General features: G+C 46.6%; 1 protein-coding gene across 1 annotated transcript in view; it reads left to right on the top strand.

Annotated features, from left to right (window-relative positions):
- The window catches only part of LOC144495227 (complement component C9-like), a 51,381-nt gene that overhangs the window by 16,985 nt on the left and 19,683 nt on the right, over positions 1 to 14,713 (top strand). The window contains exons 5-7 of the mRNA XM_078215295.1: positions 510 to 579; positions 3,085 to 3,325; positions 12,319 to 12,471. Coding sequence (XP_078071421.1) covers positions 510 to 579; positions 3,085 to 3,325; positions 12,319 to 12,471 — 464 coding nt within the window. The remainder of the gene's footprint in view (positions 1 to 509; positions 580 to 3,084; positions 3,326 to 12,318; positions 12,472 to 14,713) is intronic.

Raw genomic sequence — 14,713 nt, 5'->3', positions numbered from 1 at the left:
GAGAAAATGGGTGGAGTGAGAGCTTAGAGAAAAAGTGAGAAGTGTGATAGAGAGAGGGGAGAGATAAAGATTGGGTAACTGAAAGAGAAGAAAGACAGAAAGAGACCAAGAGTGAGAAAGAGCTGGGATATGATTAAGAGCAACATTAAGAGCATTCAAATGGTTATTGGATAAACATATGGATGATATTGGAATAGTGTAGGTTAGATGGGCTTTAGATTGGTTTCACTGGTCGGCGCAACATCGAGGGCTGAAGGGCCTGTACTGCGCTGTAATGTTCTATGTTCTATGATGTTCAAAGCTTATATTGAACTGTGTTTGATTATGTTATTGTGTTCTCTGATCTCCATAACTGTACTTGATTGCTTATGCTTGTGAGTGAAACTGGAGAGCTTATTAAACAGAGATGCATCCAAAGAGAAAATACTTTGGTTCTGATTGGCACCACATGTATGGGAAATCCTATAAGTCCTGATATATTTCAAAGTATTGTCAATAAACTGTTGTAGATTTGGAACTCGAGAACGACCTCCATATTGTTCTGAGATAAACCTGAAATCTAAAATATTTACCAAACAGGTGAATTGTGAAAAAATAATAAAGTGTACAATATTTTTCCAATATCACTGTTGTATACTATGAAACAGGCTTGTGTGTATGAGTATGGGTTTGAATAACTTAATTAAACTGAAAGCAGTGAGAAGTCTCACACACCAAGTTAAAGTCCAACAGGTTTATTTGGTATCACAAGCTTTCGGAGCGCTGCCCCTTCATCAGGTGAGTGAGGACTTGTGTTCATGAACAGGGCATATATAGACACAAACTCAATTGCAAGATAACGGTTGGAATGCGAGTCTTTACTGGTAATCAAGCCTTTATAGGTATAGACAATGTGAGTGGAGAGAGGGTTAAGCACAGGTTAAAGAGGTGTGAATTGTCCCAAACCAGGACAGTTAGTGAGATTTTGCAAGCCCAGGCAAGTTGTGGGTGTTACACGTAGTGTGACTTGAGCCCAAGATCCTGGTTGAGGCCGTCCTCATGTGTGCAGAACTTGGCTATCAGTTTCTGCTCAGCGATTCTGCGTTGTCGTGTGTCTTGAAGGCCGCCTTGGAGAACGCTTACCCAAAGATCAGAGGCCGAATGTCCGTGACCGCTGAAGTGCTCCCCCACAGGAAGTGAACACTCCTGCCTGGTGATTATCGAGTCTGTTCATCCGTTGTCATAGTGTCTGCATGGTCTCCCCAATGTACCATGCCTCGGGAAATCCTTTCCTGTTCTGGAAACTGAAAACAGTAGACTGCAAGTTTCAGAATGTCAAAAAGGGGTTAGTTGTGAAAGAGTTTGAGGTGGAGATGAGCAGCTCTAAGATGGAGTAGCAGTAGGCAGCATGAATAGAAATTTATATTAGGAAGGTAAGGGAAGTGACTTGAAGTTAACGATTGTATTTCAAAAGGAGCATATACAATTGACATAGACAGTAAAGGGAGGGAAGTAGTAAGTTTATTTTCATCTAAAAGTAGTGTCCATAACATAACATTAAAAATCTGTAAATTCAGGGAATTGAAACTTCTGAAGAATATTAAAATAAAAGAGTTACGGATGAAAGAGAAAGAAAGATTCTAAAGAGAGGTGGTAGACTATCTCGGTACATGTGGTTATGACATCCTGAAGCGCTGTGTGCTAGAAATAGACTGGAAAGCAAATTCTGCCACCTTCAGAGAAAAGCGTCTACAATGTTTTGATGCAATTTTGGCTCCCAGCATCAGATGAGAGGGAAAAGCCTGTGTAAGATTTACCCATAGCAACAGCAATTTGTGGTAATGTTACTGAAATTTACATGGATTAAAATCTATGAGAACTATTGCCTAAAAGGGATGTTTAGCTTGAGTTAATTAAGCAGGAATCTTTTGGGAAAGTTTTGTAAAGGTATTCTTAACTATATATATGTAATCATGTGTCTTTAAGTATAATTTATTTCCTTTTATAAGTAAATGTTTAAATTTAGTTGTTAAAATGTTCACAAGTGGTTTGAAATTCTTTCACATGACTTTGGATACCTTTTCATGAAATCCAAATTGCAAATTGTTGTTCAAGTTTCCCATTGGAATTTTGGCAGCCCAGCATTTACCATCTGCCATATCATAACGGAATACATAAAAACAGGAAAAGAGAGTGGAGGAGTGAGACTGTTCCAGACACATTACGACAAGGGAGGAACTAACCGAGGAAGAGAGAGTCAGGAAATAAGGCGGAAGGCTAAACGACCCTGACAGGGGGTAAAACTGATTAGAATCATAGAAACCCTACAGTGCAGAAAGAGGCCATTTGGCCCATCGAGTCTGCACTGACCACAATCCCACCCAGGCCCTATCCCCATATCCCTACACATTTACCCGCTAATCCCTCTAACCTAACCATCTCAGGACACTAAGGGGCAATTTTAGCATGGCCAATCAACCTAACCCGTGCATCTTTGGACTGTGGGAGGAAACCGGAGCACCTGGAGGAAACCCACGCAGACACGAGGAGAATGTGCAAACTCCACACAGACAATGACCCGAGCCGGGAATCGAATCCAGGTCCCTGGAGCTGTGAAGCAGCAGTGCTAACCACTGTGCTACCATGCCGCCCTCAAGGGGATTCAAGGAGAATGGGATGAGTCCAGATAGAGATTGAGGCAGAGGACTGGTCTTGGAGGTGAGAAAGGGATGTGTGGAACAGGAGGGTGGTGTTAGGGTATATGAGACACAAGTGGGAGAAGTCGGTATGGGGTGTGAGTGAGGAAGTGGTGCGTGCAAGATAGGGAAGAGTTGCAGGTCTGGGGAGTGGTTTGAGAAGGTGGTGTGATGTAGGGGGAGTTGATATGGGGGAGCAGTATGGATGGTGAGAGTGCCATGGGCAGTGTTTGGGGGAGTGGGCAGGGTGGGGCATTGGTTTGGGAGTGTGGAAGAGTAAGGGAGTACAATTTGGACTGAGGGAAGTGAAGAGGAACAGCGAGACTGGCCACCGTTTCCTATTTTTTGGGTGTAAGATTTAAGTTTTGTTGTGAAATAATTAGATCCTTTTTTTATTTCTAAATTCTAGACTAATGAATACTTTCGGGTGAAAGGTCAAATCCAACTGGCAAAGTTCCATATACGAAGAAATCGTTACAAGCTTGATGAAGATTTCATTATTGATCTAAAGAATCTGCCCTTAGAATATGAGAAGGGAGTGTATTTTAAATTCTTGGAAGATTATGGTACACATTACACATCTTCTGGAACTCTGGGTGGCGATTATCAAATGGTATATGTGTTGGACAAATCTGAAATGGCTAAAGAAGGTAAGTTTCTTTCATAATCTAAAGCCAGTTTCCTCTTATTCATCCACTGCCCGGCTGATGCTCAGTTTGGTCCTCAGTGTTGGCTTTGATTCACCAGATTCCGGGTACACTCACAAAACAAGCACAAAACCACATCAGGGCTGATACTCCGGTGCAGTACTGAGACCAGGCTGCACTGTCAGAGGTGCTGCATTAAACCCAGGGTCCTTCCACCCTCTCGGATGGCTGTCAAAGATCTCATGGCAATATTTCCAAGTGAAGCAGGGCTGTTCTCCCCGGTGTCCTGGCTAACATTTATCCCTCAATCAACATCACAAAATCTGATTATCTGGTCATTAGCAACAGAAGCAAAATACTGCGAATGCTGGAAATCGGAAATAAAAACAGAAAGTGCTGGAAAAACCCAGCCGGTCTGGCAGCGTGTGTGGAGAGAGAAACAAACTGGCCATCATCTCATTGCTGTTTCTGGAAGTTTGCTGGTTGCCAAAACTGGTTGCCACATTTCCTCCTATATAACAGTAAGTACCGATAGGGTCCCCGTAGAGCTAAAGAATCAGGAAATAAAGGAACAATGCCAATGACAGGACATTTTAAAACTCCTACATAACCATTAACACCAGGTCAACCTAAAATTACGCATGCATAGAATCCCTACAGTACAGAAGGAGGCCATTCGACCCATCAAGTCTGTACCGACCACAATCCTACCCAAGCCCTATTCCCATAACCCCACACATTTACCCTGCTAATCCCCCTGATACTTAGGGGCAATTTGCCATGACCAATAAATCTAACCTGCACATCTTTGGACTGTGGGAGGAAACTGGAACATCTGGAGGAAACCCACGCAGACACGGGGAGAACGTGCAAACTCCACAGTGACCCGAGCTAGGAATTGAACCTGTATCCCTGGCACTGTGAGGCAGCAGTGCTAACCACTGTGCCACCGTGCCCGGGTCCCTGGCACTGTGAGGCAGCAGTGTTAACCACTGTGTCCCTGTGCCCGGGTCCCTGGCACTGTGAGGCAGCAGTGCTAACCACTGTGCCACCGTGCCCGGGTCCCTGGCACTGTGAGGCAGCAGTGCTAACCACTGTGCCACCGTGCCCGGGTCCCTGGCACTGTGAGGCAGCAGTGCTAACCACTGTGCCACCGTGCCCGGGTCCCTGGCACTGTGAGGCAGCAGTGCTAACCACTGTGCCACCGTGCCAGCCCCATGCACAGATAAATGGTGATTTCATTCAGTTAGATTAACTTCACTTTAAATAGCTGATAGAACAAAGATAAATCTTACAAAAAACAAGTGTTCACATCACTTCCCACATTTGTGTGGTACCGTGTTGTCATTCAAAGCTTTCGAACTCGGCCTCCAGTCTGCCGGAACTCTCACTTTCCCACTCAACCTATTTTGCCTTTATAGAAAAAACATAGAAAAAATACAGCACAAACAGGCCCTTCGGCCCACAAGTTGCGCCGGTCATGTCCCTACCTACCTAGGCCTATATATAGGCCTACCTATAACCCTCAATCCCATTAAGTTCCATGTACTCATCCAGAAGTCTCTTAAAAGACCCCATTGAGTTTGCCTCCACCACCACTGACGGCAGCCGATTCCACTCACCCACCACCCTCTGAGTGAAAAACTTACCCCTGACATCTCCTCTGTACCTACCCCCCAGCACCTTAAACCTGTGTCCTCTCGTAGCAGCCATTTCAGCCCTGGGAAAAAGCCTCCGAGAATCCACCCGATCTATACCTCTCAACATCTTGTACACCTCTATCAGGTCACCTCTCATCCTTCGTCTCTCCAAGGAGAAAAGACCGAGCACCCTCAGCCTACCCTCATAAGGGATGCCAACCAATCCAGGCAACATCCTTGTAAATCTCCTCTGCACCCTTTCAATCATTTCCACATCCTTCCTGTAATGAGGCGACCAGAACTGAGCACAGTACTCCAAGTGGGGTCTGACGAGGGTCTTATTAAAGCTGCATCATTATCTCCCGACTCCGAAATTCAATCCCTCGATTGATGAAGGCCAGCACACCTTACGCCTTATTAACCACCTCCTCTACCTGCGAGGCCAATTTAAGAGTCCCATGGACCCGGACCCCAAGGTCCTTCTGATCCTCTACACTGCTAAGAGTCTTACCCTTGATATTATACTCCTTCATCCCATTTGACCTGCCAAAATGGACCAGTACACATTTATCTGGGTTGAAGTCCATCTGCCACTTCTCCGCCCAGTCTTGCATCCTATCTATGTCACGCTGCAGCTTCTGACATCCCTCCAACCTATCCACAACACCACCAACCTTCGTGTCGTCGGCAAACTTACCAACCCATCCCTCCACTTCCTCATCCAGGTCATTTATGAAAATGACAAACAGCAAGGGTCCCAGAAAAGATTCCTGGGGCACTCCACTGGTGACCGACCTCCATTCAGAAAAAGACTCGTCTTCAACCACTCTCTGCCTTCTGCACGCAAGCCAGTTCTGGATCCACAGGGCAGCAGCTCCTTGGATCCCTTGGATCCCATGCCCTCTCACTTTCTCGAGAAGTCTTGCATGGGGGACCTTATCGAACGCCTTGCTGAAGTCCATGTAAACCTCATCTACCGCTTTTCCTTCGTCAATGTGTTTAGTCACATATTCAAAGAACTCCACCAGGCTCGTAAGGCACGATTTGCCTTTGACAAAGCCGTGCTGACTACTTTTGAGCATGCTAAACTTCTCGAAATGTTCATAAATCCTGTCCCTCAGGATCTTCTCCATCACCTTACCAACCACTGAGGTTAGACTCACCGGTCGGTAATTTCCTGGGCTATCCCTATTCCCTTTCTTGAATATAGGGACCACATCCGCAATCCTCCAATTCTCCGGAACCTCTCCTGTCTCCATCGACGACGCAATCTCTTCCCTCGTCTCCCACAGTAACCTGGGGTACATCCCATCCGGTCCCGGCGACTTATCTATCTTGATGCTATTCAAAATTTCCAACACATCCTCTTTCTTAATGTCCACATGCTCAATCTTTTCAGTCCACCTCAATCCTGTAGTACAACCACCCAGGTCTTTTTCCACCGTGAATACTGAGGTAAAATATTCATTAAACACCTCTGCTATTTCTTCCGGTTCTGTACAGACTTTCTCACCTTCACCTTTTATAGCTCCTATTCCTTCACATCTCATCCTTTTACTCTTCACATATTTATAGAACGCCTTAGGGTTCACCTTAATCTTACCTGCCAAGGCCTTCTTGTGACCCCTTCTGGCTCTCCTAATTTCTTTCTTGAGTTCCTTCCTACAAGCCGTATACTCATCTAGATCCCTATCATCGCCTAGCTCTCTAAACCTTTTGTACGCTTTCCTTTTCTTTTTGACTAGGTTCAGCGCAGCTTTCGTGCACCATGGTTCCCGTAAACCTACCAAAACCTCCCTGTCTCATCGGAATGTTGTCATGCAGAACTCCAGACAAACATTCCTTGAAAATCTGCCACCTTACTTCGGTACTTTTCCTCGAGAATACCTCCTTCCAATTTACGTCTCTAATCGCCTGCCTGATGGCTTCATATTTCCCCTTGCTCCAGATAAACACTTTCCTAGCTTGCCTGATCCTATCTCTTTCCAATTCGAGCGTAAAGGAGATAGTGTTATGATCGCTATCCCCAAGATGCTCCCCCACTGAGAGATCCGACACCTGTCCAGGCTCATTAGCCAGTACCAAATCGAGTACAGCCTCTCCTCTTGTAGGCTTATCCACATGCTGTGACAGGAAACCCTCCTGAACACACCTAACAAACTCCTCCCCATCCAAACCCATTACCGTAGGGATGTTCCAATCGATGTTTGGGAAATTAAAGTCTCCCATCATGACAACCCTGTTATTCCTACATCTCTCCAAGATCTGTTTCCCTATCTGCTCCTCAACATCCTTGTTACTATTGGGCGGACTGTAGAAAACACCCAGCAAAGTTATCGACCCCTACCCGCTCCAAATTTCCACCCACAGAGACTCCGTAGACAATCCCTCCACAGCTTCCACCTTCTCTACAGCTGTGACACTATCCCTGATCAGCAGTGCCACTCCCCCCCCCCCCTCTTTTGCCTCCCTCTCTGTCCTTTCTGAAACATCTGAAACCCGGCACCTGAAGTCTCCAGTCCTGTCCCTGTCCCCAAGTCTCCGTAATGGCCACCACATCACACTTCCAAGCATCGATCCGCACTCTAAGTTCATCCACTTTATTCACTACACTTCTGGCGTTAAAATAGACACATCTCAAACCATTGGTCTGAGCTCTCCCCTTCTCCATCACCCGTCTATTCTCCCTCTTACACTGTGTACAATCCTTCTCTATTTGCGGGCTAACCTCCTTGCTCTCAGTCACCTCATCACGATTCCCTCCCCCCAACCTTTCTAGTTTAAAGTCTCCCCAGTAGCCTTAGCCAACCTTCCTGCCAGGATATTGGTCCCCCTGGGATTCAAGTGCCACCTGTCTTTTTTGTACAGGTCATACCTTCCCCTAAAGAGATCCCAATAATCCAGGAACCTGAATCCCTGCCCCCCACTCCAGTCCCTCGGCCACGCATTCATAGAACATAGAACAGTACAGCACAGAACAGGCCCTTCGGCCCACGATGTTGTGCCGAGCTTTATCTGAAACCAAGATCAAGCTATCCCACTCCCTATCATCCTGGTGTGCTCCAATAACCGCTTAAATGTTCCTAAAGTGTCTGACTCCACTATCACTGCAGGCAGTCCATTCCACACCCCAACCACTCTCTGCGTAAAGAACCTACCTCTGATATCCTTCCTATATCCCCCACCACAAACCCTATAGTTATGCCCCCTTGTAATAGCTCCATCCACCCGAGGAAATAGTCTTTGAACATTCACTCTATCTATTCCCTTCATCATTTTATAAACCTCTATTAAGTCTCCCCTCAGCCTCCTCCGCTCCAGAGAGAACAGCCCTGGCTCCCTCAACCTTTCCTCATAAGACCTACCCTCCAAACCAGGCAGCATCCTGGTAAATCTCCTCTGCACTCTTTCCAGCGCTTCCACATCCTTCTTATTGTGAGGTGACCAGAACTGCACACAATATTCCAAATGTGCCTGGAACACCTTCTCTTCCTCAAAAACATGGCCCCTCTCCTTGGTGAACACTGAAGAAAAGTATTCATTCATCACCTCGCCTATTTCTACTGACTCCATACACAAGTTCCCACTACTGTCCTTGACCGGCCCTAACCTAACCCTGGTCATTCTTTTATTCCTCACATAAGAGTAAAAAGCCTTGGGGTGTTCCTTGATCCGACCCGCTAAGGACTTCTCATGTCCCCTCCTAGCTCTCCTAAGCCCCTTTTTCAGCTCGTTCCTTGCTAACTTGTAACCCTCAATCGAGCCATCTGAACCTTGTTTCCTCATCCCTACATAAGCTTCCCTCTTCCTTTTCACAAGACATTTCACCTCTTTTGTGAACCAGAATTCATCCTCCACCTCACTCCATTCCTGCTCTCACTTTCCCGTGGCACAGGCAGCAATCCTGAGATTACTACCTTTGCGTTCCTCCTTCCCAACTGTCTACCTAACTCCCTATCTTCTCTTTTCATGACCCCTTCCGTCTTCCTACCTATGTCATCGGTACCAATATGTACCACGACCTCTGGCTCCTCTCCTCCCACCTCAGGATATCTGGGATGCGACCAGAGACATCCCGGATCCCGGCACCAGGGAGGCAGACCACCATCCGAGATTCCCGTCTGCCTCCGCAAAAACGCCTGTCCGACCCCCTTACTGTTGAGTCCCCGATTAATACTGCTTTCCTCCTCATTTCCTTAGCCCTCTGAGTTACAGGGCGGGACTCTGCTCCAGAGACACGGCCACTGCTGCTTCCCCCAGGTGGGCTGTCCCCCCCAGCAGTACTCAGACAGGAGTACTTATTGTGAAGGGGCACATCCACCGGGGTGCTCTCTATCACCCGAGCTTTCCCCTTCCTGGACGTTACCCATTTGTCTGCCTCCCGTGGCCCTGGTGTGACCACCTGCTGATAGCTCCTGTCTATCACCCTCTCATTTTCCCTAACCAGACGAAGATCCTCGAGCTGCAGTTCCAGTTCTCTATCACGGTCCCTTAGGAACCGCAGCTCGACACACCCATCACAGATATGGACGTCCGGGAGGCCAGGAGCCTCCAGGACCTCCCACATCCCACATTGGGAACAACAGACTGGCCTCACACTCATAATTTCCCTTCTTATTTCAATGAACACAGAGAAATGTATTTAAGAATTAAACGTACCCCGCCTCGCCCTTTCCGACTAAGCCCTTAGAGCCAAAGCCCTTCAGCTCTCACTCTGCGCCCTTCTCACTCCACTGCCCGCTCTCAACGCTGCCCGCTAACGACGCTGCCCGCTGAATAGTGCAGCCTGTTTTTAAACCTCCCGCGCACTAAAGAAAAATTTGACCCTTCCCAGAACACCCAGCGGCCTACTTCCGGGTTAGAGTTCAAAGTTCTTTTTTAAAAAATACCCGCGAAAAAGTAATTTAAACTAAATTAAAAGTATTATTTTTAAATTAAAAGTATTTTAAAAGTAGATCTCTTACCCCAGCACTCCTGCAATAAATCTGTCCTCTCTGTCTCTCTCTCTGGCTGAACAATGAGGACAACTCCTCAGGTCAGTAACTTTTTATAAGTATTTAGGTGTATTCCATCCGGGTTCCCAGATATACAAAGAACAAAGAACAAAGAACAGTACAGCACAGGAAACAGGCCCTTCGGCCCTCCAAGCCTGTGCCGCTCCTTGGTCCAACTAGACCAATCGTTTGTATCCCTCCATTCCCAGGCTGCTCATGTGACTATCCAGGTAAGTCTTAAACGATGTCAGCGTGCCTGCCTCCACCACCCTACTTGGCAGCGCATTCCAGGCCCCCACCACCCTCTGTGTAAAAAACGTCCCTCTGATGTCTGAGTTATACTTCGCCCCTCTCAGCTTGAGCCCGTGACCCCTCGTGATCGTCACCTCCGACCTGGGAAAAAGCTTCCCACTGTTCACCCTATCTATACCCTTCATAATCTTGTATACCTCTATTAGGTCTCCCCTCATTCTCCGTCTTTCCAAGGAGAACAACCCCAGTCTACCCAATCTCTCCTCATAGCTAAGACCCTCCATACCAGGCAACATCCTGGTAAACCTTCTCTGCACTCTCTCCAATGCCTCCACGTCCTTCTGGTAGTGCGGCGACCAGAACTGGACGCAGTACTCCAAATGTGGCCTAACCAGCGTTCTATACAGCTGCATCATCAGACTCCAGCTTTTATACTCTATACCCCGTCCTATAAAGGCAAGCATACCATATGCCTTCTTCACCACCTTCTCCACCTGTGTTGCCACCTTCAAGGATTTGTGGACTTGCACACCTAGGTCCCTCTGTGTTTCTATACTCCTGATGACTCTGCCATTTATTGCATAACTCCTCCCGACATTATTTCTTCCAAAATGCATCACTTCGCATTTATCCGGATTAAATTCCATCTGCCACCTCTCCGCCCAATTTTCCAGCCTATCTATATCCTGCTGTATTGCCCGACAATGCTCTTCGCTATCCGCAATTCCAGCCATCTTTGTGTCATCCGCAAACTTGCTGATTACACCAGTTACACCTTCTTCCAAATCATTTATATATATCACAAATAGCAGAGGTCCCAGTACAGAGCCCTGCGGAACACCACTGGTCACAGACCTCCAGCCGGAAAAAGACCCTTCGACCACTACCCTCTGTCTCCTATGGCCAAGCCAGTTCTCCACCCATCGAGCCACTTCTCCTTGTATCCCATGAGCCTTAACCTTCTTAACCAACCTGCCATGTGGGGCTTTGTCAAATGCCTTACTGAAATCCATATAGACGACATCCACGGCCCTTCCTTCATCAACCGTTTTTGTTAGTTAGTTAGCTCAACCAGATGTACTTCTACGAATCCTCTGTAACTCGGCTCACAGCAGTCCTGATGTCATGGCTTACAAGTGTCCAACCATGGTGGCATAGTGGTTAGCACTGCTGCCTCACAGTGCCAGGGACCCGGGTTCAATTCCCGCCTTGGGTGACTGTCTGTGTGGAGTTTGCACGTTCTCCATGTGTCTGCGTGGGTTTCCTCCGGGTGCTCCGGTTTCCTCTCACTGTCCAAAGACGTGCAGGATAGGTGAATTGGCCTTGGTAAGTTGCCCCTTTGTGTCCCAAAATGTGTAAATTAGATGGATTAACAATGGTAAATGCACAGGGTTATGGGAATGGAGGGGTGGGCCTGGGTCAGATGCTCTTTGGAGAGTCAGTGCAGATTTGATGGGCTGAATGGCCTTCTTCTGCACTGTAGAGATTCTATGGATTCTGTGGTTTTATTCTGAACCCAATTCATCTGATGAATTTCATGAAACAAATATACAGCTCTTTCATACTCCTGAGCATTTCACCCTGCTCTTAGGATTTAGTCCCATTTTAGCTTGCTCCTGTATCACTTCACTATGTACTCCTGGAGTTCTACTTACCGCCAAACACAAGACTGAATTTTTTGTCGGAAGCTTTGCTTGCTTCTCTATTTTTTAGCTTTCACCCCATGGCAACCTCAGCCAGAGTTTAACTTCTCAAAAACGATGTCATAGCCAGGAACTAGAATTATCTCCTCATTCCCAGCATCTCTTTAGTTTCACTGTGGATTTAAAGGGACATCTCACAAATACAAACAATCTGCAAAGTGGTGAGGTTGTGACGGTGGCACAATGGTTAGCACTGCTGCCTCACAGCACCAGGGACCCAGGTTCGATCCCTGGCTTGGGTCACTGTCTGTGAGGAGTCTGCACGTTCTCCCCGTGTCTGCAACAGGCCCGGACTGCAGCCTGGAACTAGCCTGCTCATCATCCTCAGAATCTTCAGCATGATTCACCTATGCCATCAGTAAGGATCACCTTGTACTGTAACACCTTCTCACCTTCTGTATTTGTAGATATCAGCAATGAAATGGTGAAGGACTGCCTGGGGTTTCACGCCAATTTCAACTTGCAACAAAATATCATACAAAACCAGAACAAAACCAACACTCAAGCTCACTTTACCGTCAATCACGACAAGTGCAAGATCGTCACAAGAGCATACTCATGTAGGTACATGATCAAGATTATTTGGAAACATCATGTTTTTCAATGTAACCAAACCTGAGAGTGAGCGTGAGACAAGCATGGCCAGCCAGGTCAGTCCATTGTCAGTGAGAGGAGCTGTAAGGCAATCAGCAGTGGCAACCCATCAAGTACAAAGACATCAGTAATAACAGGAATATATGTGCTGTAGAATTGAACAGTCTACACCGCAGATTCCAAATACTCCCAGGACAGGTCCAGCATGGGGTTAGATACAGAGTAAAGCTCCCTCTACACTGTCCCCATCAAACACTCCCAGGACAGGTCCAGCATGGGGTTAGATACAGAGTAAAGCTCCCTCTACACTGTCCCCATCAAACACTCCCAGGACAGGTACAGCACGGGGTTAGATACACAGTAAAGCTCCCTCTACACTGTCCCCATCAAACACTCCCAGGACAGGTACAGCACGGGGTTAGATACAGAGTAAAGCTCCCTCTACACTGTCCCCATCAAACACTCCCAGGACAGGTACAGCACGGGGTTAGATACAGAGTAAAGCTCCCTCTACACTGTCCCCATCAAACACTCCCAGGACAGGTCCAGCATGGGGTTAGATACAGAGTAAAGCTCCCTCTACACTGTCCCCATCAAACACTCCCAGGACAGGTACAGCACGGGGTTAGATACAGAGTAAAGCTCCCTCTACACTGTCCCCATCAAACACTCCCAGGACAGGTACAGCACGGGGTTAGATACACAGTAAAGCTCCCTCTACACTGTCCCCATCAAACACTCCCAGGACAGGTACAGCACGGGGTTAGATACAGAGTAAAGCTCCCTCTACACTGTCCCCATCAAACACTCCCAGGACAGGCACAGCACGGGGTTAGATACAGAGTAAAGCTCCCTCTGCACTGTCCCCATCAAACACTCCCAGGACAGGCACAGCACGGGGTTAGATACAGAGTAAAGCTCCCTCTACACTGTCCCCATCAAGGGAGGTGGGACCTGTACAAACTGGATGGGTTACACCTGGGCAGCATCAGGACTGATGTCCTTGGGGTGGAACTTGCTAGAGTGGTTGTGGAGGGTTTAAACTAATATGGCAGGGGGATGGGAACCTTTGCAAGAATTCAGAGCAGGGGAATTAAGAACAAGAACAAAAGACAGTGAGGAGAATAAGGAAAGTGATAGGCAGAGAAATCAAGGGCCAAAATCAGATAAGGACTGAGTAAAAAATAGTAGGAAAGGGAAAAGAAATGTTAAAAGTGCCCACCTTAAGGTTTTGTATCTGAATGCTCGGAGCATTCAAAACAAAATGGATGAATTAGTTGCACAGATAGATGGAAAGGGGTATGATATAGTTGGCATTACAGAGACGTGGCTCCAAGGTGAGCAAGGATGGGAACGAAGCATTGAGGGCTGTTCAGTGTTTAGGAAGGTCAGGCAGAAGGGAAAAGGTGGTGGAGTTGCATTGTTGATTAAAGATGATGTTGATACGATATTGAGGAAAGATATTAGCATATATGATGTGGAATCTGTATGGGTCGAGTTAAGAAACAACAAGGGGCAAAAAACATATGTGGAGATGGTATACAGACCACCAAACTGTAATGGTAATGTTGGGAATAGCATTAGACAGGAAATCAGAGATGCATGTGTTAAAAGGAACATCTGTGATTATGGGAGACTTTAACCTGTATATAGATTGGAAGAGTCAAGTTACTCACAGTACAATAGAGGAGGAATTTCTGGAGTGCATATGGGATGATTTTCTGGAGCAATATCTTGAGGAACCAACAAGGGAGCAGGCCATCTTGGACTGGGTATTGTAGAGTGAGAAAGGATTAGTTGGCAATCTAGTTGTGAGAGACCCTTGGGGGTGAGTGACCATACTATGGTAGGACTCTTTATCAAGGTGGATAATGATGTAGTTGATTCTGAGACCAGGATCCTGAATCTCAGTAAAGGTAACTATGATGGTATGAGGCATGAATTGGCCATGATGGACTGGGAAACATTACTGAAAGGAAAGACAGTGGACAGGCAATGGCAGGCATTTAAAGAATGAATAGGTGAACTCCAGAAGTTGTTTATTCCTGTTTGGCGCACGAGTGGTCAAGGAATTGTGGCCAAACCATGGCTCACAAGGGAAATTAGAGATAGGATCAGATTCAAGGAAGAAGAAAACAAATTGGCAAGAAAAAGCAATATTAAAGATGATGTTGATACGATATTGAGGAAAGATATTAGCATATATGA

This window comes from Mustelus asterias, chromosome 6 (genome assembly GCF_964213995.1).
Source record: "Mustelus asterias chromosome 6, sMusAst1.hap1.1, whole genome shotgun sequence".
NCBI classification, from domain to species: domain Eukaryota; kingdom Metazoa; phylum Chordata; class Chondrichthyes; order Carcharhiniformes; family Triakidae; genus Mustelus; species Mustelus asterias.
This window is presented reverse-complemented; position numbering and strand designations above follow the sequence as displayed.